The sequence below is a fragment of the Telopea speciosissima genome, unplaced genomic scaffold (genome assembly GCF_018873765.1).
Source record: "Telopea speciosissima isolate NSW1024214 ecotype Mountain lineage unplaced genomic scaffold, Tspe_v1 Tspe_v1.0272, whole genome shotgun sequence".
NCBI lineage: Eukaryota > Viridiplantae > Streptophyta > Magnoliopsida > Proteales > Proteaceae > Telopea > Telopea speciosissima.
Window position 1 is genome coordinate 6,541 of NW_025317608.1, and position 25,480 is coordinate 32,020.

Consider the following 25,480-nt stretch of genomic DNA (forward strand, 5'->3'; position numbering starts at 1 on the left):
AATTAAAAAACTTATATAGAAATTAAAACAAATAACCAACGTAAGGACAACCAATAAATGAAATTGACACAAGAGAATTATAGTGGTTCGGCCAACAATTGCCTACGTCCACTCCTCTCACCTTAGAGAGAATTTCACTAAAATAAATCTTGAGTAAGAGCAAGAGAACTCGTACAAATCTTGATTAAGAGCAAAAGAACTCAACTACTCTTGATTCCGAGCAAGAGGACTCAACCAATCTTGATTCTGAGCAAGAGGATTCACTACTCTTGATTCCGAGCAAGAAGACTCAATTAAAACATAAAGTAAAAAAATACTAGGAAAATGGTTACCTCAACCTTAGTAGGAGTGTATGCTACCTTCCACCCTTGGAGCTTGAAGCTAGATGAGATTGAGGACCTTGAGTGTGTGAGCTTGTGATGATTGGATGCTTGAATGCTCACTTAGGCTATTACAATTAGAGCTTGTGATGAAGTCTCTTAATGATGACTATTAGTAGTCATTAGAGCCTTAAAAAATAGGATATTTATAGGCTTGATAGCTCAATTCAATTAGGAATCTATTTCAAGATCGGATTCCAAAAATCATAAATAATCCGGTATGCCAGATCACCTAATTTCCTTATTGAACAAAGCAATAACGGTCAAAAGGTAACAGTATTATATTGATCCGGTATGCTGGATTATGATCCGGTATGCTGGATTACAATCCGGTATGGGCTGGAAGGTTACTGTGAGCAATTTTCTGAGATTGCAACACTGATCTAGTATGCCGTTTCATGATCCGGTATGCTGGATTTTGAAATTTCTGCTAAAATTTGTTAAGTCCTTTATTGGACTTACATGGATGAATCAAATTGGGTTTAGTCACATGGATTGGGTTTAATTTAAACCTCCTAAAGTCCATCTAAATGAATGTATGCAAGTGTGTGTAATACATTAATTGTGACTATAAACATGATACAATATGATACAAGAATAAACAAGTTCTATGAGGTCTTGTATCCCATTGAGTTGCTTGAATAGAAATCTTGAACGTAGTCCTTCACTTCACAACATTCTTTTGAAATCTGTATCTTAGTGCATCAAGCTTTTACATGCTCCCCCTTACTTGATGCTCATCTCTTATGAAATCTCTCTATTCAATATAACATAGGTTAGAACAACTAACTTATTTGTTATCATCAAAACTATAATGGGTGATGTGTGGAATTTACCCCAACACTCATCTCCTTGCTCATAGCTTCCTTCCACTTGGGACTAGTCGTGGCCTTACTAACATTCTTGAGAATAGGAGTAGAGGAAAGGGCAGCTGAATAAGCAAAAGACATATAGGAGAGATTGAATCATAGGAAACAAATTTGGCAACAGGATTAGTACACGCTCTTGTTTTATTCCGAACAGCTATGAGGAGATCTAACTCTGAAGGAAGAGGAGTGTTACCTGAGGCAGCAGGAAACAAGATTTCCATAGGGGATTTAAAGCCAAGAATATAGGAAGGCATACGATTAATCAAGGTGGCAACAAGAAGAGCATCAAACCAAAAATCTTTAGGGACATGTATGCCAAACAGCAAACTTCTTGTGGCTTCTAATAGATATTGATTTTTTACTCAGTCACCCCATTCTGTTTGGGGGATATCAACACATGCAAGCTGATGAACAATACCATTATCACTAAAAAAAGGTTTAGAACCCTACCATACATGATTCACCCAATATCAGATTAGACAATCTTGAGCTTAGTGTCAAATTGGGTGCATACCATATAGTAAAAATTCTTAAAAGCATTATAAACATCACTTTTATGCTTCAATAGAAATACCCAAGTAGTACATGAGCAATCATAAACAAATGTTACAAAATAGAGGCAACTAAACAAAGAAATGGTGGCAGAAAATCCCCAAACATCAGTGTGCACAATATGAAAAGGAGTAGCAAACTGAGGACCATGACAAAGATAAGGAGACCAACAATGTTTAGCAAACAAACATGGTTCACAATAAAATACATGAGAACTAGAAATAGAGGAAAACAAGTGGGGAAATTGTATTTCATAATAAAAAAAGGAGGGATGTCCCAAAAGTCGATGCCAAAGCATTACAGTATCAATCGTACTACTGCCAGTTTGTCATGATGCCCTCAAACACGAGATTGTGATTCTTTCAAAAAATATCGACTGGGATCAAGGAGGTAGAGTCTTCCCTCATGTCCACTACCAATAATCCTCTTCGTCATCAAATTAGTCTAAAAATTTTTAACATGACTAATTGAATGACATGTTCATGTCCACCAAATTCAAGACCATTAGAAATTTGTACACCTAAAAATGCAAGCTGGAAACAGTGCATGCAGTGGCCTCGAGGCCATTTTTAACCAACCTCTCTCCCCAAAGCCCAAATAGAATGAAACAACAATGAATGAATACTAAAACCCTGGTACTAACTATTTTTGCCTCTGCTATCACTGTTTATAGGGTCTTCTATGATTCATCATTGATGCCTCAAGAATGAATGAATACTAAAACCTTAGTACTACTATTTTTTGCATCTGCTACCACTGTTTATTGGGTCTTCTATGCTTCACCATTGTTGTCTCATGAACACTTAGAGTAAAGGATATTATATTGATCATAACATTAGGTTAATGACGTCTTCGATTGCAGAAACGCCCAACATATGCTAATGAGATGAAGAAGTCAACACAGTGAAATTACAGCAAAACATGTCGTAGCCTCATCCAAACACTAGACTAACCTTTTCCCTACCAAAAATGCCCGTGTAGACAAATGATCAAGGCCTGGTAATTGTGTAAGGTGTCTAAGCTTAAAGCTTTCACTGTTTTGGATGATAACTTACTCTGCTACATTGATTATAAAGATAAAATCATCAATATAAAAAAGGTATTCTCATCTATCCATGCACATAAATTTTAAAGCCCATGTTTCCTTGTAAGAGTAGAGAGTATCTTCTGCATGTTCTGAATTTCATCATCCTTCTGGTGCAGTTCCTGTTTCAATCTTTTTATCTCTTTGACATGATGAGTACACTGATCTGAATTTGTCTTTGGCTCTGCCAGTTCCTCTGTGATTACCATATCTGTCTTTCGCTTCTTGGACTTATTGATGAGCTCTTCGACTTGGGCTAACTTCTTCTCCAAAGAAGTAGATTGGTCAGGGGAATTAGTACATACCATCTTACGGGCATAGAGATTGGCAGTTAGTCCTATGCTAAGCTGAGTCGTAACAAGTTTCTGGGGCCGTCCACCTGAATCCTGTCAGAGGAGAAACTAAGAAAAGAAAAAGAGTTACAACTTTGTAGTTCATGATCACGGCAAGCATTCTTTCTCCAAGTTCCCCTATCATTTGTGGAAATTTGCATTTATGCTTGAATTGGAATAAACCAAATAAGGAAGTAGGAAATATAGATCATGGTATTGTGCAGACAACTGAGTTCTGATATTAAACAAACTATCGCTAACATTACAACTGTTCCATGTAAATTAAAAGGAGGGGGGTGGGGTTATGGATTAGAAGATACAAGTTTTCTCCATTACACACCGTTGCATCAAGAAATTGGTCAGCGGTCCTTAGAGTACCGTAACTTACAAAAGACCCTGAGTGACAAAGGAGAACCGGTGTGGTTCCGGCCTAGGAGTCTCTGATGCCTAAGTTAGATCTCTCTGAGCAAACAGATGAATAAATAGTAGTATTCAAGATTAGTTCAGATATCCCTTGATGGGGCTGTGTACCTTGCCTTTTATAGTAGAGAATGGTGGTGTGAAGAGTCCCAGTTGATGTAGAGTGTTTGCCATAGGTGATAGAGTCCTTGAGTAGCAGGGCTTATCCTTGATAGGTTGTCTTCTTGTGAGATGTAGTGTCATGATTGACTTAGCATCCTTGGTGAATAGACCTCATCTACGTGGTAGATGAGGTTCCTAGTATATGAGTCTGTTCATACTACGTGACTCAATAGGCGGTGGCCTAGAGTCCTTAGTGATGCGATCTGTGTCTTGTTGATGGTGGTGGTGACTGCCGTGTTTGAGGGAGACTGTGCCTGGGGATGACGTGTTCGGGGAATCCATGTCCAAGGTTCTTCCCCCAAGGGCGTTGGCGCCAGGGAGGTCCACGGCCCCAAAGGGGGTTGGCGCCCAAGGGTGGCCGCGCCCGTGGGTGTTGGTGGTCGGTGCTTGCGATTGGTCCTTTACGGGCCCTTTTTTGGCTCCCTTCCTTGGACCAGGACACGTGGTGACCTCTGATTGGTTGAAGTGAATTTGAGTCATCATTTGCCCCCCACTCTCTTGGAACGCAGTGCTCAAGAGAGTATCCTTTGCATACTTGTACCAATTAGGGGGTTCCCTATAAATAATCTTTTCTCTGAGGATGTGCCTATGAATTTCTTGGTGAGAGAGAGGTTGTGGGTTCAAACCTCTCCTCTCCCATTTTATGTTTTTTTCCTTTTTGTAGATATATGCTCTTGTCTCATTCTCCCTTTTCACTTCTTCCATTTCTCTTCGTCTTTCTCTTATTTTTGCTCTCTTTGCTTTTTGCATCTTCCATTTTTGCTTGGGCTTTGAGTTTGGTTACTATTCATTGTGCCCCCATGTGTTCATTCTTGGGTCACAATGAGAAGTAGTGTTCTCCCTTTTCTTGCTTGACACCTCTTGGCTACTAGCTTTGACTTGGCTTGCTTCAACGTGCATGGCTTAGTACTTGGCCTTGGCTTTGTGCTTGTACTCTCTTGCTTGTTGATCTGTGTTTAGCTTGCCTTGGTTGATGCTCCCCCATTATTCGCCATCCACGATCTACGCCCGCCGGTCGACGCTCATTTCGATCTACGTCGGGCTCTGATCCACACCCGTCATAGTCGGTGCCCGGCTTGGTCTGTGCCAGACTTGATCCTCGCCCGTCACGGTCAGCGCCCGGCTTGGTCTGTGCCCTTCTGGTTTGCACCCGGCTTGGTCCGTGCCCTTCTGATTCGTGCCCAAGTGTTTGTGCCCGGTGATCTGTGCCCAAGCGATCCGCGCCCAGGTGTCTGCGCCCGATGATCTATGCCCAAGTGATCTGCACCCAAAGATCCGTGCATAAGGGTCGATTAGCGCCCAGGTGTTCACGTCCAGCGATCAGTGCCCAGGGGTTTGTGCCCAATCGATCCGCGCATGAGCCTGTCTGATGTCTGCGCTTTGGTTGATGCCTACTCGGTCGCGCCTGGTATATTCTTTTCTTTCTCTTCTTCTCTTTTCTTCTCTCTCTTTTTCTCTTTTTATTTTTTATTTTTTTATTAGCTCTGCATTGGTGGTTGCAGGTTGTCATCCCACTCTTCACCTCGGTTGCTTGGTCCTGGGAGGTTATCGTTCTGAGTAAGTAGTTAGTCTGCTTCGTTGTTTTTCTATGTCATCGTCGGACGACTCTGATCCGCCTACAGTTGTTGTTGGATTTGCTGAGGAGTCCTCTTCGGGGTCGTCATCCCCCGCGGATACTTCTTCTTCTTTGCCTTCCCCTGCTACCAGTGATGGGGAAGAGGAGGTTTCTAGAGGTTTCGCCCCTAGTAGGGGTCGTAAGGCTTCTAGAGCCTCTACTTCAGTCGGTGACCCTAGAAGCAAGTTGGCTCACATTCCGAGCATCTTGACTTCTTCGGACTTAGCATCACTTCACCAAGAGTACCATATACCCTCCGAGGTTGTGCTCTGCGTCCCTGGTCCTGATGACCGCGCTTACTCCCACCAACCAGATGAGGTCTGCCTTTACCGTATCCTCTTCGCCCATGGCCTTCGTTTCCCTGTCTCCCGTTTTATAGAGTTGGTGTTGGAGCACTGGGGTCTCACTCTTGGGCAGGTGTTGCCGAACTCTTGGCGTGTCATTCTGGGTTTCTATATGTTCTTCGCCCCGATGGGGCGTGAATCCGGGCAAAGAACACATTTATGTGTGAAATCTTAGGGCATAAAACATACATTTTACCACATTAGACAGAGTTACTTTGGTGCTTTCTTGTGCTTTTCAGGTTTTGGGCTATTTTGGGCTATTCTGGACTATCGGGAGCTGCATGTCCCAAGTTACACATAAAGTTATCATTTTTCTTTCCATGGCTGTAAAGAGGACTAAATTTGGAGCAAGTTGGATGTGACGGAATGCAAGTATGCATTCGTCTAGCCCACCGTACAGTTGATTATTCTTTTCAGCCCAAGAAAGGATAATGGGTCAGAAAGGAGCTGTAGTGCAAGCCCATAGCCATTCTACCACTGCCCAAGGACATTTTTGATATTATAGAAGATATTTCTAAGCAATGGTGGAGATCTATTGCAAGTACAGGGCTGTTTTGGTAATTTTGCATTCTTGAAGAGAGAGAACGACTGCTACCCACATGGAGGAACCCACATTGCCACTAGATTCCATTATTTCGAAGACCCACTACTGTCCACGATTCTTATTGGGCTGCATTTAATGCCCCACGATTTTTAGAGGACACATTGGGGATTTTGTTATTTGGTTGAGTGGAATCCTAGTCATCACTATCCTGGTCATCACTCTCTCTCTCTCTCCTCCAACTTTTCAAGGGCACTTTGGAATTCTACTTGGGATAGATTTATTTTGAAAGATATTCTCTCACCTATGGAAGGTTGAAAAGTCAAAGATGCTTTGATCTCATTGCTTGGAGAAGATATCTACAAAGAAAAGGAAGCACTTGTTAGAATTGGAAGTTTACTTTTCTAGAAATAGAAGGTTTATGTAGTTAGGATTTTTTGTATTTTCTTCTTTCTATTTTTTTTCTTTTTCTTAGGAGCCAAGGCATTGTAAAGGAGGAAGGAGAAGAGAATCTTCTCCTATTTTTGGATTCCCTTCTCACACTCTCTCTCCTCTCCACGATTTTTAGAGGGAGAGCAGCCCAAAATCGTGGAGCTCCTCCCCCTCTTTCCTTTTCTCTCTTATTCTCCCCTTTCCCCTATAAATACCCCCTGCCTCTCTTGTAAAGTTGGCTCATTAATTAGTGAAATTTCTTCTCTTCTTTTCCTTTTAAATTGTGATTTTTGGCTTTCTAGTTTTTAGTTTTGATTTCACAAGATTAGTTCTTTCCAGTTCTTAGTTTTGATTTCATAAGTCTAGTTTAATGGTTGTAATAGCTTTAGTTTAAAGCTTCCTAGTCTAAGTTCCTATGTTGGTGACAAGACTTGGAGATTTAGAAGAGGAAGCCATGGTAAGTTTATTCAAGTATTCATGCAAGCAAATTCAATCCGGTTCAAGCACATCAAGGTATCTCATTCTCCCTCTCCTCTATCTCTCTCTATCTTCTTCTTCTTCTCCCGCTATTTCTTTTATTTTTTTGTATGGTTGTGGTTTGTGGATGCACTTTTATTCCCTTATTCATTTTTACGTGGTTATTATGTGTGGCTGCATTTTTATTCCTTTCAATTTGCTTTAGTTTGATAGGTTGGATGCTCATGTGTTAGGACGCTAATTTAATCCCTTAATTTTGTTAGATGCTTATGAGTTAGGATGCATTAATTTTCATTAGTTTAATTAGTTTAATTTAACACTTTAATTTGGTTCACTTTGCATTACTTTTAATACGATTGACCCATACGCTTGCGGTATTATTTTAACTCAAACAAGTTTTTGGCGCCGTTGCTGGGGAGTTTATTGTCCACTTTATTTTTCTGATTTGTAAGTAATTCGAAGTGCTTTATTTTATTTTACCTTTTCTTCTATTAAAAAAAAAAATCAATTTTTGAAAACCTCTTCTTGTTTCTCTTCTGTTTCAAATAGTGTGCGCCCAATCTAAAGTCCTTCATATGCTCCAGCCCTCCATCTTTTGGTGTCCCTCATAGGATTAAGTTACCTATGACGCTACATCTTGACTTGGTTGGGTGGGTTGGCATGTGACTTATCTTTGAAGGTGACCACTCTTGATAACAGAAAAGCGACATAGTGAGTGAGTTTGGAGACAAAAACGTATAGTAGTCCTCTACCCTACATTAGAATCCACTTGGAGTCGCACGTAGGTGGCTATAGAAGACTATACGGGTTCCCTTACTGTCAACCTATATGGCATCCTTACAGCTTTGGAACCATTGTTTCGATTTTTGAGGGATAGATGCACTATCTACCTTGGACTCCCTCTTGTGTTTGGTGATTCTTTCTAAGACTTTTATTATTCTTTAATTTTCTAAGGGTAAAGTACACGTACCCCCCTAGAATGCACCCAATATTTCTCATACCGTCCTAAGCGGCTCAATATTCCACGTACCACCCCTGCTTTACACCCCAAATGCCATTTAAGTCCACACAAGGTATTAAATGCTATAAAATGACAAAACTACCCTTTCTTCTATCTTTTCTAAAATTCAAAAAGACCTAATTGCCCTGACCTATTGGCTAAAATTTGAAAAGACTAAAATGCCCTCATCTTCCCCAAATCATCATCTTCTTTTACATACCCCCACCCCCACCACCACCATCACCACTCCAAGTTCTGAACTTCTTAATCGCACCTCCCTCCCCTCCCTCAACGGCTCAACCTTCTCAACTTTCACAGGTACCGATCTGTGTCACCCACCATAGTCCGTAACCGAGAAAATTGTCGGAATCCACTCCTTCATGGGTTCAATTCCTTTACTTCCTCAATCTCCTCCAGATTTTTCATCTTTTGAACCCCACAATCTCTTGATCATGCTCTGCAAAGATTCATTTTTTTTTCCTTAAGAAAACTGAGTCATTTGCTACTTAACCCAGATCTGCTTGATTAGCAGGATCGGGGAAAAAATTACTCAAAAGGGGAGAAACCCTCACCTCACTGTGTTTTCTTCCTTCGAAATCCGAATTGAGAGCAACCGATGCACAGGCTGGATAAACACCATCAGAATGGCCTCGGCGCTAGACTTTTCAAGTGGAATCGAGTGAATTTAACAATTAACACCACCCACGTCCCTGTTTTGAAGCGAGCACCTCAGCCTAGTTAGGTATTGTGTCTTATCTCTTCATCAAGACTCAAAACCTAACTAATTAACTAGAGATTATCCCCTAAATGGCTTTGATCGCAGTCAATGTGTCACTCAATGGTCGTTTAGGTATAGCGTGACATCGAATTGATTCTCACCCACCCGGTATTATAGCATATTTGAAGCTTATCTTTCCACTTTCCTCCCCCCATCATCTGCTGCCTAAATCGCTAACTGCAACTCTGCCTGACGAAACAGTAATTTAAAAAAAAAAAAAAAAAAAAAACACCACTCTGCACTCATCATTTACATGCCTTACTGTCTGAGCAGAAGCATCTCAGGCAGTACTGAAAAAGATCTCTCTTTTTGTTTTCTTTCAAATTTTGAAGAAAATGGAACATTTTATTTCTAGTGTGAAAGGAAAAAAATTATGTATAAACGCAACGGAAACTGCTTCCTCTCTCTCTCTCTCTCTCTCTCTCTCTCTTCTCTCTATTCCTTTCAAATTTTGCACAGAAAGCTGGAGTTGGAAGTGGGGCTTTACGGTGGTGATCTGTTAATGGTGGGTGGTTGTGGAGGCGGTGGCGGAGCTGCTGGTGGTGGTGGTGGTGGTGGTGGTGGTATTGGGTATCTACATTGTAAGAAGATGATGATTTGGGGAAGATGAGGGTATTTTAGTCTTTTCAAATTTTAGCAAATAGGTTAGGGCAATTAGGTCTTTTCAAATTTTAGAAAAGATAGAAGAAAGGGTAGTTTGGTCATTTTATAGCATTTAATACCTGGTGTGGACTTAAATGGCATTTGGGGTATAAAGCAGGGGTGGTACGTGAAATATTGAGCCGCTTAGGGGGGTACAAGGAATATTGGGTCAGCATTCTAGGGGGGTACGTGTACTTTACCCATTTTCTAAAGGAGACCTCATATATATTTAGGTGGCTTCGGTGTGGACTCGTGATTCAAGTAACCGTCTTATTAGAATACCACCTTCTCCACTACCCTTGACCCCACCTTTAACCATAGGTGACCAACAACCCAAGACTCTTAAGGATAGGTTTTACGCTACTAGGGCTTTACAACCTTCTTGCATCAACTTAGCACCTGTTACAGGAAACAATTATGAACTCAAGACCAACTTCATTAGCATGCTACCCCACTTCCATGGGATGGCCAATGAAGATGCATTCCTCTTCCTTAGGGAATTTGAGGAGGTCTGTGTTCTAATTAAGGTCCAGAATTTGACTGATGATGCAGTTAGGCTTAGGTTTATACCATTTGCCCTAAAAGACCAGGCCAAGAAGTGGCTCTATGGACTGCCAATAAATTCCATTAATACATGGGATGAGTTCACCATTACCTTCTTGAGAAAAATTTTCCCTCTTTACAAGACCAATAAACTCAAGAGTGACATAGTCCAATTTAGGCAGAAACCACAAGAGTCTTTTTCTAAATTCATGGAAAGATTCAAGAACCTGCTCTTAGAATGCCCTCACCATGGTTTTGACTTATGGCAGCTATGCCAAATTATTTATGAGAGTATTGACTTTCAGACCAAGCAACTTACAGAGTCCATGTGTCCTGTATGCTTTACTTCTTTTTCTGAGAAAAATGATGCATGAACATTCTTAACCAACCTGGCTGATAAGACTAGGGAGTGGGAATCTTCCCAAGAGGCTGAAAAGACCACTAAGGGGTATCTCATTGAGGGTATGCCAGCCAAGGAGGCCAAACTTGACAGCCTCATAAAAAAGGTTGGAGTCCATAGTTCTTAAAGAGTCTATACCGGTTAACCAGGTCAACCAGGTCAATCATGCGTCAATATGCAGTTGGTGCCAAACCCCTGGACATCTTTTGGAGGAATGCCCCAACACCTTTGTGGGCAATTCCAACACTGAGAATGTAAGTGCTCTCTACCAAAATAACTCATATAGCAATACTTACAATCTAGGATGGAGAGATCACCCCTATTTCTTCTGGAATCAAGGGAACCAAGCAGGCCCATCCAACTTTAACCATTAAGGCCAGCTTGGTCTCCAAAGGCCCAACTTTGCACCACAAAGCCAATGTATGTCTCCTCATCCCTTCCCCCCTCGTCCTCATCTAGGACCTTCTATTAATTCTACTAGGCCTCCTCTCCTTGCACCTTATCAGCAACCCCCAGGGTTTACCAATATAGGAGAGGCAACAAGACTGAATGAGATGGACAACAAGATAGCCCTTCTCATGATAAACCAAAATAATATGGAGAGATAGCTCACTCAGATTGTCACAATCTTGCATGAGAGGGAAACAGAGAAGTTACCTAGCCAACCTGAGTCAAATCCTAGGCATCAGGTTCGTATTCAGCAAGGTACCCAAGCTCCTCCACTCAATGTTGTACAGGACAACAGCATCAAGGGCCCTCCAGCTAGGTAAATGCAATATATGTTTTGCGGAGTGGCCATGAGTATCAACAGGTTAGTACACCTAAATCTCTACCATCTATTACTCTTGTTGATTCTCCCCCTTCTAAAGAGGCCGTTATAGTACCTTCTGTTCCTGGTTCGTCTAATGAACCTGAAGTAATTCCAGATGATTTGGTTGAGGAAACCAAAGATGATTCTGTTGAGAAAGTGAAAGAGACCACCCCTGAAAGAGTTTATACCCCACCTGCCCCTTTCCCAAATAGGTTGGTTAGCAAGAAGTCTCCTTCTGTGGAGAAAATTTTGGATATTTTTAAACAGGTTCAGGTAAACATTCCTCTATTTGATGCTATAGCCTAGGTCTCCGCTTATGCTAAAGTCCTCAAAGACTTGTGCACCCAAAAGCGGATCATTAATGTACCCAAAAAGGCATTCTTGGCTGCTAATATTAGTTCTCTCATTGCACAGTCGATAGCAGCCAAGCATAAGGATCCTAGAAGCCCCACCATCTCTTGCACTATAGGCAATACCACCATTGATCATGCCTTATTGGACCTTGGTGCAAGTGTGAACCTATTGCCTTATCATGTCTACCCACAATTGGGGTTGGGAGAGCTGAAACCGACCAGAATTACTCTCCAACTTGCAGATAGGTTGGTTAAAGTTCCTATGGGGATGATTGAGGATGTTCTATTGAAGGTTGAAAATTTTATTTTTCCTATGGATTTTATTGTTTTAGATATCCAACCTACTGCCAACTTCAAGGACCAAATCCCTATCATCTTGGGTAGGTCATTCCTAGCTACCAGTAATGTTTTAATCAATTGCAGAAATGCTCTCATAAAATTATCTTTTGGCAATACCTCTGTGGATTTTAATATGTTCAGGTTGGGCAGGCAACCTGATATGGATGAAGAGGTACATGTGCTTCAGGAATTCCTAGATGATGAGACTCTCTTTTTTAATTTTGATTCGGGATTTCATGGCTGTACGGAGGAATTGGAAGGTGTTGATGATACCACCTTATCTGAGATCTGGAGCATCAAACCACCATTGGAGCCCCTGGAGCCCCTTAAACCCCTATCCACCTCCATTCCTCAACCCTTCATATTTGATTCCCCCATTATTGTCCCGTATGTTGATTGGTCCAAACTTCCTCGGTTTGATGATTTTATTGAAGAGGACAATGTTAGTCATGATGCTCCCCAAGCATATTATCGTGATCCTGATTTGAATAACCAAGTTATGCAAAGGGCGGATAGTTTTATTGCTAGGATTGATTTGAGTAAACCTCCCATTTTTTATGATTATTTTGATGAGGTTATTCATAATCCTTTTTATGCTTACTGTGATCCATTCTTAGTTGGTTTTTACGATAATGACCTGTATTCTGCATTAACCTTGGGAGAAAATGGACTGATATATGGCCTGAGTTTTAATGCTTTCATTTTCCACTGTCTCATGTGGACAGAGTTTACTGTTGGGTATTACTCATGTGTGCTTAACCTCCATGTTATTTCTCGCTTTACTAAAATTCATGGTCGAGTATTTTCTGGTTCTGAAGTACTTTCTACATTTATCGGCCATGAACTGAGGTTTCTGTTGCTACCCCTAGTACTTTTTGTAGAGCTCATGACTCTTCATGATCCTCTTTGTTGATTATATCTAGTAAGTCCTCTCATCTCCTCCCTTGTCCTTATTCTTTATTTTCTGCATGCATTGAGAACACTACATGAATTAAGTGTGTGTGGGGAGGGGTGTTGGACTTTATTTGTGAATTTTTTAAATTTTGATTGTGGCGATGGTTTGGTTATGTGCATAAGTCTCTTTGATTGAAAAGCGAGAAAAAGAGGGAATTAGGCTCCCTAACATGTGAAATAATAAAAAGTCCCTTTTCAAGGACGGTAGTTGGTTTGTATCCGGTAAGAGGGATTGAGTTGAAAAATATGAGCGTTATTTCATTTGATGGCTAGATTTCTCTATGTATTTTATGGACCCCTTGATCTTTTGGCTAGTAGTTGAGACCAATTTGTTTGTGGCAAGGCAAGGCAAGGCATGAAAGTGAAGGAAAAAGAAAAAAAAAGAAAAAGAAAGAAAGAAGCAGAAAAGAAAGTGGAATTCCTTGGGACTAGACAGGGCACTGTGCCTCATGAAGCAGGGTGACTTGATCGAAATTCCTTGGAAGGAAACTCGAAAAACTCTTGCATCAATGTCTCAATGTCTTATAGATATATGCAAAAAGCGAAGCTACCAAGTATTTGGGTGTATGCTCCACTATGTCATTCAGAGAACAGTAGTGGAGTAGAAATAGAGTTTGTGGTTGAGAAAGGAAAAAAAAAAAAAGAGTTTTTGCCTTAATGCCTGAAAAAAGAAAGCATGGTCAACAATACTCAATGCCTAAGTCTTCGGTTCCATCGATGCTATGAGTAGTTTACTTGAAGGTGAGTAGTGTTCAGAAAATATGAGGAGATCCCTTGACCTTGATGTGGGGTGATAAAATTCAAGTGTGGGGGAATCTTTGGCTCCTTGATCTTTAGTTGAGTATTTCTTTGAGATTGTGTGCACTATCTTACTTATGCCATGAGAAAAATTTACATCATTTTTTTGATTTATTGAATTTTGAATGTATATTCACTGCAAACACCCACGAGACACAACTTGTCCACTAGGGGTAACCTAGGGTTTAAAGGCTTGTTGCACATGCTAAGTGCAACCGTGATTCCTACGAAAGTGAGTTAGGATTTTCTGCATTCTAGGTTAGTTTTTCTTTTGCTTTACTTGAGGACAAGTAAAGTTCAAGTGTGGGGGAATCTGATGAGCACATTTATGTGTGAAATCTTAGGGCATAAAGCATACATTTTACCACATTGGACAGGGTTACTTTGGTGCTTTCTTGTGCTTTTCAGGTTTTGGGCTATTTTGGGCAATTTTGGACTATCGGGAGCTGCATGTCCCAAGTTACACGTAAAGTTATCATTTTTCTTTCCATGGCTGTAAAGAGGACTAAATTTGGAGCAAGTTGGACGTGACGGAAAGCAAGTACGCATTCGTCTAGCCCACCGTACAGTTGATTATTCTTTTCAGCCCAAGAAAGGATAATGGGTCAGAAAGGAGCTGTAGTGCAAGCCCATAGTCATTCTACCACTGCCCAAGGACATTTTTTTATATTATAGAAGATATTTCTAAGCAATGGTGGAGATCTACTGCAAGTACAGGGCCATTTTGGCAATTTTGCATTCTTGAAGAGAGCGAAGGACTGCTACCCACATGGAGGAACACACACTGCCACTAGATTCCATTATTTTCGAAGGCCCACTACTGTCCACGATTTTTATTGGGCTGAATTTAATGCCCCACGATTTTAAGAGGACACATTGGGGATTTTGTTATTTGGTTGAGTGGAATCCTAGTCATCAGTCTCTCTCTCTCCTCCAACTTTTTAAGGTCACTTTTGGAATTCTACTTGGGATAGATTTATTTTGAAAGATATTCTCTCACCTATGGAAGGTTGAAAAGTCAAAGATGCTTTGATCTCATTGCTTGGAGAAGATATCTACAAAGAAAAGGAAGCACTTGTTAGAGTTGGAAGTTTACTTTTCTAGAAATAGAAGATTTATGTAGCTAGGATTTTTTGTATTTTCTTTTTTCTATTTTTTTTCTTTTTCTTAGGAGCCAAGGCATTGTAAAGGAGGAAGGAGAAGAGAATCTTCTCCTATTTTTGGATTCCCTTCTCACACTCTCTCTCCTCTCCATGATATTTAGAGGGAGAGCAGCCCAAAATCGTGGAGCTCCTCCCCCTCTTTCCTTTTCTCTCTTATTCTCCCCTTTCCCCTATAAATACCCCCTACCTCTCTTGTAAAGTTGGCTCATTAATTAGTGAAATTTCTTCTCTTCTTTTCCTTCTAAATTGTGATTTTTGGCTTTCTAGTTTTTAGTTTTGATTTCATAAGATTAGTTCTTTCAAGTTCTTAGTTTAGATTTCAAGTTCTTAGTTCTAACTTCAAGTTCTTAGTTTTGATTTCATAAGTCTAGTTTAATGGTTGTAATAGCTTTATTTTAAAGCTTCCTATTCTAAGTTCCTATGTTGATGACAAGACTTGGAGATTTAGAAGAGGAAGCCATGGTAAGTTTATTCAAGTATTCATGCAAGCAAGTTCAATCCGGTTCAAGCACATCAAGGAATCTCATTCTCTAAACCCTTAATCTCATTCTCCCTCTCCTCTATCTCTCTCTATCTTCTTCTTCTTCTCCCTCTATTTCTTTTATTTTTTTATATGGTTGTGGTTTATGGATGCACTTTTATTCCCTTATTCCTTTTTATGTGGTTATTATGTGTGGCTGTATTTTTATTCCTTTCAATTTGCGTTAGTTTGATAGGTTAGATGCTCATGTGTTAGGATGCCAATTTAATCCCTTAATTTTGTTAGATGCTTATGAGTTAGGATGCATTAATTTTCATTAGTTTAATTAGTTTAATTTAATACTTTAATTTGATTCACTTTGCATTACTTTTAAGTTAGTTAAATAGAGTGGCATATATCTCCTCGTGTTTGACTCGTAACTACGATTGACCCGTACGTTTACGGTATTATTTTAACTCAAACAGGGCGTGCCACCATTGTTCCCCTATTCTCTTACTTCTATGTGTTGAAGAAGGGGGAAGGGGGGTGTTACCACTTCGCCCGTCGTCTCCCCAGGGGGTCGCTCGCCTCGCTTGATCCTCTGGTGGGGATCACCAGCTCGGTGAAGTATTGGAGAGACCGCTTCTTTTTTGCCGTGGTCCCCCGATGTGCCTTGCGATCTACCTAGGAGGTTATTGATGTCAAGGGGGTGAACCGCCCTCTTAAGTTGAGCGACTTTGAGCGCGACTCCCTCCAGCGATGTCAGGGATGCGACCCGTTTGACATTCGTCAGTTGGATTTTGAGGCCTTCTTATGCCTTTGGAAGTTGAGTCCTGGTAAGACATTTGGCTTCTTTGGTATTTGTTTATGTACTTTTCTTCTGTGTACCTGTTGGCTGACTTGTTTTATGTTTCTTGATTGTATGTTGTTGTGTAGTGGATATTCGACCTGATCTTAGTGTCTTTCGCTCGGATCTGCGGAAGAGGAGTACTTAGACTGCTCCACCTGGGGTTGGTTCTTCTGCTGTTGATCCTCCAGTTCCTACTTCTTCTCCTTCTGGGGTTGCTGGGACCAAGCAAAAGGGAGGCCCTGACCCCCCTAGTTTGGTGAGGACTGGACCGCGGGTTATCCTTCCATGGTCATCTCATATTGTCGCTGCTCCTGGATCCTCTGTTCCACCCCCTTCTAGAGGCAAAGGGGTGGTCTCCTCTTCTTCTGACACTATTGCTGATCCGCCCACCTCCTCTCCTTTGGTGCTACCTTGGGATCTTTAGGAGGGAGCAACGTTGACCAGTCGCATGTATGCCAAGAGTGGCTGGATATGGGGAGGCTTCCTAGCGAGTGTTCGATCCTGCAGGGGTTTAGCGACACCTTCCTGACACAGTCCCTCTACCAGGACATGGCTTCTGTGAGTTGTGCTTCTCACTCTTTTGCTTTTGGTGTTGTTATTGTTCTTGTACTTGGGATGATTCTTTGTGGCTATGTTGCTTACAGGTCCAACATCGTGTCATGGAGACGGTGCTTCGCCTGGAGAGTCATGCCTTCTGAGAGATCCAGCTGAATCACAAGTTCCCAGGCTTGGAGAAGGAGCTTCAGGGGCATAAGGTCGCCCAGGAGGAGGCTGTGACACGGGAGAGGAGTATGGCTGAGGAGCTCAGGGAGGCGTCTGCTGCAGCGGCCGAGAGCTCATCTAGAGCTCGTGCCCTAGAGGAGGAGCTTCGCGCCTTGAGGCGGAGTCATAAGGTTGGGGGGTTTGAAGCCGGGGAGTGAGCAGTGGAAGCTTATCAGAAGTCTCCTGAGATCACTATGTACTTCTATAAGTACAACCAGGAGATATATGATGCAGGCATCCGAGACTTGGCAGTCTGCATTCTGGAGACGACCCCTGACTATGATTTCTCTGGGTTCCCGGAGGTCACCACGTTGTTGCCCGCGACTGTGGTTATGGCTTGTGCTTCTACGGAGGGTGACGCTGTAGCGACGAAGGAGGGGGTGGTCTTGCCAGAGGAGAGTGTTGCTCGCCTTGCTGAGGCTGATATGATGTCCCCTGCTGGGTCGGATGCCGCCCCTCCGTCTGATGCACCCTGAGTTGATAGGTGTTATTTTTTTCTTTTTTTGGATGTTGAACTTTGGATTGTGATCTCTTTTGGATTATATGCACTTAACTTTTTATCTTCTTTGATGTGGATGTTGCATGTACGTAAGCCTTGTTGCTTTGATGGTTCTCTTACCTTTGTAACCCCCAGTAGTCTGTAGTCCTTAGTGATGTTTACGTCTTGGCGGTCTACGGACCTTGGTGGCCTACAGGCCTTGGCGATATAACGCCTCGATGGTCCTCGGACCTTGGTGGCCAACGGATCTTGGTGGCATAATGCCTTGGTGGTCAACAAACCTTGGTAGCCAACAGGCCTTGGTGGTCAACGAACCTTGGTGGCCAATGGGCCTTTGTGGCATAACGCTTTGGTGATCAACGGACCTTGGTGGCCAACGAGCCTTGGTGGCATAACGCCTTGGTGGTCAACAGACCTTGGTGGCCAACAGGCATTGGTGGCATAACGCCTTAGTGGTCAACGGATCTTGGTGCCCAACGGGCCTTAGTGGCATAATGCCTTGGTGGTCAATGGACCTTGGGGCGGTGGCAGTGATCCAGTCGAGTAGTAGAAGACGAGTATTTTCGAAACCAACTCTTTACTTCAATAAAAAATTTCAAATTATTCTTGAAACAGTGATGCCATCTACTACTACTTGCTACTACTGTGTTACCACTCATTACTATTTTCTTCTTGCTATTGGTGGTGGTCTTGTTACTGCTTGCATGTTACTTCTCACTGATAGTACTTTTTTAGGTGTTCTGAGTTCCAGGTACGGTCTACCTTCTTGCCCCCTGGAGTTTTCAAGTGGTATGTCCCTAGACGTATCTGCTTGGAAACTATGTATGGTCCTTCCCAGTTTGCTGATAGCTTCCCTTCTTTCCGCAGCTGCGATGCACTTGCCCTCCTTAGGACTAGGTCCCCTTGGTGAAATAACCTCTCTCGCACCTTGGCATTGTAGTATTTGGCTGTGCACTGCTGTACGCTACGTTTCTTAGGAGTACCTACTCTCTTACCTCATCTAGGAAGTCTAGATTTGCTCGTAGTCCATCTGTGTAGGTCCTTTCGTTGAAGTGTAGTACTCTGTGGAACATGGCGAGGACCTTTACCGGTGCTAGTGCCTCTGTGCCATATGCTAGGCGGAATGGGCTTTCCCCTGTGGGTGTTCTTACTGTGGTGCGGTATGCCCACAGGACACTCAGTAGTTCTTTGACCCACTTCCCTTTGGCTCCTTCTAGTCTTTTCTTTATGCCATCTAGTAGGGTTCGGTTTGTTACCTCCACCTGACCATTGGCTTGTGGGTATGCTACCGAAATAGGCCGATAGTCAATGTTGCAGCTTTGGCAGAAGGCTCTGAACTTGGGGTTGTTGAATTGCTTCCCATTGTCGGAGACTATGATTTTTGACACACCGAACCTATAGATGATGTCGTCATAGACGAACTTCTCCATTTCATTCTTTGTGATCTTGGCCAATGGTTTAGCCTCTACCTATTTGGTGAAGTAGTCGATGGCAACCACCAAGTACTTGCGGTTGCCTGATGCTGTTGTGAAGTCTGCTAAGATGTCTACCCCCCACATGGCAAAGGGAATAGGGTTAAGGATCGATGTTAGTTTAGTGGCGGGTCGATGGGGTACTGGGGCGAACAATTGACATTGCTCGCAAGCCTTGACGTATTGCACTACTTCCTCTTGTATTCTCGACCAGTATAGTCCTTGTCAAAGGACTTTGTAGGCTAGATGTCATCCTCCCATGTGGCTTCCACAGACCCCGTCATGTACTTCTACCAGGGCATATTGGGCTCCCTTGGGTCCTAGGCACCGAAGCAGTGGTGCTGTGGCCCCCCTCTTGTACGGTACTCTATCCAGGACGGTGTACTTTACAGCTCTCATCCTTATCTTCCTTGCTTCGACCTTGTCTTCTGGTAAGACGTCATTCTGTAGGTAGTTGAGTATAGGGTCCATCTAGCTAGGCCCTTCCTCAATTTCGTTGACTTGCTTCTCCTAGTATGTTGGTTCATGTAATATTTCCACATACACTGCACTGGCCAGGTTTCTGAGTTCATCATTGGCTAGCCTAGGCAGTGCATCGGGGGTGGCATTTTCTACCCTGGAAACTCGAACCATCTCGAACTTCACGAACCCCTCGATCAATTCCTGAGCACGTGCTAGATATGACGCCATTCGCTCGACCTTCACCTCATACTCTCCATTCACCTGATTTACCACTAGTTGGGAGTCACTCCGGATGGATAGGTGTGTGACTTGAATGGCTTTGGTCACCCGGAGTCCAGCCACTAGTGCTTCGTACTCTGCTTCATTATTGGATGCTGGGAAGGCGAATCGGAGAGCATACTAGACTCGAAATCCTTCGGGGCTGGTGAGTAAGAAACCAGCTCCGCTTCCTATGGCGTTACTTGAACCATCCACGAACACCTCCCATGATCCTCGGTCTTGGTCCTCTAGTTTCTCTGCTTCTACCTCAGTCTCAGGTAGGGTGCATTCAGCGACAAAGTTCGCTAGAGCTTGGCTTTTAATGGCCATCTTGGGTTGGTACCTGATGTCATGTTCACTCAGTTCAACCGCCCAAGTGATCAACTGCCCGTAGATGTCTGGCTTGTGCAGTACCTTCTTCAATGGTAAGTTGGTGAGGACTATGATGGTATGGGCTTGGAAGTAAGGTCTGAGTTGCCTAGTAGCGATCACCAGTGCATACACTACCTTCTCAATCATTGTGTACCTGGTCTCTGCATCAATCAAGACATGGCTGCCATAATAGATGGGTCTCTATATCTTACCCTCTTCTTTTAGTAGCACTGCGCTCACTGCGATGGGTGTCGCTGCCAAGTAGATCTACAACTGTTCGTTGGGCTCTGGGCTCCCAAGCAATGTTGGATTCTCGAGGTACACCTTCAGCTCTTCAAACGCTTTTTGGCTTTCCTCTGTCCATTCAAAGTCTTTAGGACTTCGGAGGTTCTTCAACATCTTGAAGAATGGAAGGCACTTGTCTCCCAACCGTGACATGAACCTTGAGAGGGCAGCGATCCTTCCATTCAATCTCTATATTTCTCTGACTATCCAGGGTGGTGTCATCTCTTGGATGGGTTAGCTTCTATTCCCCATACTGAGACCATAAACCCCAACGTTACCCCGAAGGCGCACTTCGCAGGGTTTAGCTTCATCTGGTTCCTTCTCAGCACGGCGAATGGATCTTCCAGGTCGGTCAGGTGTTGGTGGGCTTGGACGCTTTTCATGAGCATGTCATCTACGTACACCTCCATATTGCATCACATCTATTCTTCGAACATCTTGTTGACCATCCTCTGGTAGGTGGCCCCTGCATTCTTCAATCCAAATGGCATGACATGATAGCAATAGTTCTCCTTGTTCGTTCGGAAAGTGGTGTAAGCCTCATCATCCTCATGCATGAGGATCTGATTGTAGCCAGAATAGGCATCCATGAAACTCAACATCTCATGTCCGACGGTGGCGTCGATCAGCTGATCGATCCTGGGTAGTGGGTACTTGTCTTTTGGGCACGCCTTGTTCAAGTCAGTGTAGTCAATGCACATTCTCCACTTCCCATTAGGCTTGGGTACCATGACCACGTTAGCGAGCCAGGTAGGGAACTTCTTCTCCCTAATGAACCTTGCTCGGCTCAACTTCTCGACCTCTTCTTTGATGGCTGCCTGTCAGTAGAGGGTGAAATTTCTTCTCTTCTGTTGGACAGGCTTCCTGGTTGGGTCTACATGCAATCTCTGCTCTATTATGGATCTGGGTATGCCTGGCATGTCTGCAGTTGACCATGCAAAGACATCCATGTTAGTCTGGAGGAGGTGCCCCAGCTCTTCTTTCTGTTCATCGCTCAATAATGAGCCAACCTGTACGACCTTCGAAGGGTCGTCTTTGCTGAGTGACTAGGGGATGAGGTCCTCCACTGGTCTTCCTCTTTTTTCTGTCATTTCATCTCTCTAGTCACTGACCAGGTTCTCTACGTATAGTGCCATCCCCCGTGTGTTGCCGTTGTTCTTCTTCACGAAGGTGGCATAGCAGTCTCTAGCTAGCCTTCTTCTGATCACCTCGAGCTTTCCCCACTCCGTTGTCAGTGGGGAACTTCATCTTTAGGTGGAGTGGAGACACCACACTTTTAAGTGCTATCAGGGAAAATCGCCCTAAGAGGCCATTGAACGACACCACGGACCTGACGACCATGAAGTTTATCATGATGGTCACCTATCGAGGGTGCTCTCTAAAGGTGACAGGTAGCTCTATGGTGCCTCTGATGGAGGCTATGGTACCTGAGAATCCATGGAGGTAGGTGGGTTCTGGCTTGAGTTGATTGTCTCTGAATCCAAACTTGTGGTAGGCTTCCAGTGAGAGTACATCCACGGACGCCCCTGTATCTATCAGCACCCTGTGCATAGGTCGGTTGGCTATCTCCACCTGTACTACCAGGGCGTCCTCATGTGGAAAGCTCACACCTTCCAAGTCATCATTCGAGAAGTAGATCACCGTCTCGGTCTTGGCCATCTTGCTTGGCTTCTCTGCTACTCCCACGAACCTGGCATGGGCTTTAGCCTTTCTGATTGATTCTTGCCCCGGTCCTCCAAGTATGGTGAGGATAGGGGCTCACTTGGTGCCACTGGGTTCTGCTACATCTCTTCTTTCATCAGTGCGGTCTCTCTCCCTATCTTGGTCCGCTCTTCTTTCTTCCCTCCTTGGTTCTCTTTCTCAGTCATATCCTCGATCTCCTTGGCCTGAACGGCCATTACGTCTCCCCTTCACATACTTGTTCAAGCTCCCTGCTTTTACAAGGGCTTCTATCTCCCTCTTTAGTTGGTAGTAGTCTTCCGTGTCATGCCCATAGTCCTTGTGGAAGAGACAGTACTTGTTGGGATTGCGCTTCTCAGGTCTTGCTAGCATGGGTCTTGGCCATCGAATTAGGTCACGGTCTTGGATCTGCATAAGGATTTGGGACCTGGCGGTGTTCAACGGTGTGAACAATGGACTGCCTCCTCTCTCACTCCTCTCTGGGTGACGGTCACTTCTTCTTGTTGGGTGATCGCCCTTCTCTTGTCGATGCTCAGTCCTTGACCTCTTACTCTCTTTACGGTCATCTGGTGCTGACCTCTTGCTATCCTGTGGCTTGGCTTCAATTGCCTTCTTCCAAGCTTGTACTATCTCGGCCATATTGGGAAACTCGTTGCATCGCTCTAGGAGCTCTTTCATAGTCCTGGTCTCATGACACGCCAGGTCCTTGATCAACTCCATATTTCGGATGCCCCCAGCCAAGGCAGCATGCTGGGTCTGATCGTCTAGGTCTCTGACTTCTAAGGACTCCTTGGTAAACCTGCTGACATACTCCCTGAGGGACTCCCTAGGATTTTGTATCCCGTTCAATAGATTGACCGTGGTCTTCTTTTGCTTGACGCTACTCTGGAAGCGGGTCACAAACTATTCGCATAGCTCTGCAAATGACCCAATCGACCATGGTCACAGTCTGGAGAACCATGAGGTCGCCGCACCCTTGAGGGATGCAGGGAATGCTCGACAGGATACCACGTCCGATCCACCATATAGCATCATCATGCCATTGAAATAGTTGATGTGGTCATTAGGGTCGGTGGTACCACTGTAGAGTTCAAAGGTGGGTTGCCTGAACCTAGATGGGAGTGAGGCTGACCTGATCTCTTCTGAGAAGGGGTGTTGTCCAGGGATTGAGTGTATCTCACCCTTGGTCTGCTTCTTCAACCCTCTAGCTTCTCGTCCAACTCTCGGAGTCTCTTGTCTAGCTCTTCATCCTGCATTTGCCGTTCACGTCTGATTGGTCGTTCGCTGCGAGCTCGTTCGCATCCTCTCCTGAAAGTCCCCTCCCATCTCGACTGTTGACGAGATGGTGAAGGGTCGCGTCATGATGAATCTTGTCTTGATCACAAGGGGCTTGCTTCACGGTAAGTCCGACTTTGCTGTGGCTCATAGCTTCCTCCTAGTTGACCATCAAACACTGACCTCCGGATGGACCCTTCAGGATTAGGTACCACGGATCAGTGTGATGGTGTTCTCCCCTGATTCGACCGTGCTGGAGGATTCGCCGATCTCCCCTTAGGTTGGGAAGGCTCTCCCCACTGCCGGGTGTGCCTCTTTGATCTGTCACCCCTGGGAGGGGTCCTCCTGGGGCTCTGTTCCCGTCGAGGGTCCATCCTGCGACGGTGTGATGTAGCACGCTGCCTCAGGTAGTCACGGAAGAGTCGTTGATCCTCGAGGATCTGGCACTGTAGGTCATTGATCTGACTCATAGTTGCTGGGGCATTGGGGTCAGGTACCACCTCTATTACCACTTCGTTGTTAGGTTCGACCACCGCAACTTGATCAACATTTGGGATCTCCCTCTCTAGAGAGACATGGTCATTGTTATTGACTCTGCGATGTGAGCTCTCTGGAGGAGGTGATTCATTCCCCTCCCTCAGGGCATTGTTGCTGGAGGGAGCGGTCTTCTTGCCTCGTGGTGCCATGGTATGAACAGTTATGGAAACAAGCTAGTAAAGGTAATGGCTAGCGTCGTTCCCACAGACGGTGCCAATTTGTTGCGTCAAGAAATTACTCAGCGGTCCTTCGAGTGCCGTAACCTGCAAAAGACCCTGAGTGATAAAGGAGAATCGGTGTGGTTCCGGCCTAGGACTCTCCGATGCCTAAGTTAGATCTCTCTAAGCAAACAGATGAGTAAATAGTAGTATTCAAGATGAGTTCAGATGTCCTTTGATGGGGTTGTGTACCTTGCCTTTTATAGTAGGGCATGGCGGTGGGGAGAGTCCCAGTTGATGTAGAGTGTTTGCCGTAGGTGATAGACTCCCTGAGTAGCAGGGCTTATCCTTGATAGGTTGTCTTCCCATGAGACGTAGTGTCATGATTGACTAGCATCCTTGGTGGATAGACCTCATCTACGTGGTAGATGAGGTTCCTAGTATATGAGTCCGTTCATACTACGTGACTCAATAGGCGGTGGCCTAGAGTCCTTGGCGATAAGATCTGTGTCTTGTTGATGGCGGTGGCGACTGCAGTGTTCGAGGGAGACTATGCCCGGGGATGACGTGTTTGGGGAATCCATGTCCCAGGGTCTTCGCCCCAAGGGGTTGGCGCCCAGGGAGGTCCGCGCCCCCAAAGGGGGTTGGCTCCCGAGGGTGGCCGTGCCCGATGGGGTTCATGCCCGTGGGTGTTGGTGGTCGGTGCCTGCAGTTGGTCCTTTACGGGCCCTGTTTTGGCTCCCTTCCTTAGACCGGGACACGTGGCAACCTCTGATTGGTTGGAGTGAATTTGGGTTCATCACACGCCTAAACCCATAGGAGGCTGCTCTCAAAATTGTGGCAAGGATTGACCTATTCCATATTATAGTCGGACAACTTGACTAAACCTGCATATTTTTAAGGAAATTTGAAAGTTACTTAATAAGGGAAAACAATCTCTTATAGTAATATGCACCTATAAGGAGGCATCATGACCGAGACACTCTTCCATGAAACAACCACTTGCATAGAATCAGAAATCAGATTAGAGAAAATCCTGATGATGCATATATACCTGCTATTTGTCTCCTTGAAGTCTTTCAAATGCTTCATTTGCCTTCTGTCGATTTTTAAAAATGGCAAATACAGAGTATTTTTCGTCCTCGTGCATTTTATTTTGCCTGCCAGCAGAAATTTCAGCATTGCACTCAGAACTTCTATGAAAAATCAATTTGTTAGATTTTGAACTTACGAATAATAGGGCAACCTAGAATCTGTATGTTTGTGTATGTGAGTGCACATATAAATATGAGGATCTTGCTCCACGGTCCCCCAGATTGTACAAGTTAAAATTGATCTTTAGATTATTCTAGCCATCCAATTGCACTTCTAAACCCTCAACAATACTAATGGTAGTGGTCAATAAAATTTTCAATGTTGGG

General features: G+C 43.9%; 1 protein-coding gene across 1 annotated transcript; it reads right to left on the bottom strand.

Moving 5' to 3' along the window:
• Positions 1 to 2,814: 2,814 nt before the first annotated feature.
• On the bottom strand, positions 2,815 to 25,238 carry LOC122647922 (small RNA degrading nuclease 3-like). Its single transcript, XM_043841217.1, has 3 exons — positions 25,126 to 25,238; positions 19,732 to 19,743; positions 2,815 to 3,271 (listed from the first exon to the last, which is right to left on the bottom strand). The coding sequence occupies exons 1-3, from the start codon at positions 25,207 to 25,209 to the stop codon at positions 2,930 to 2,932; spliced, it is 438 nt and encodes a 145-aa protein (XP_043697152.1). The 5' UTR covers positions 25,210 to 25,238; the 3' UTR covers positions 2,815 to 2,929.
• Positions 25,239 to 25,480: the final 242 nt, after the last annotated feature.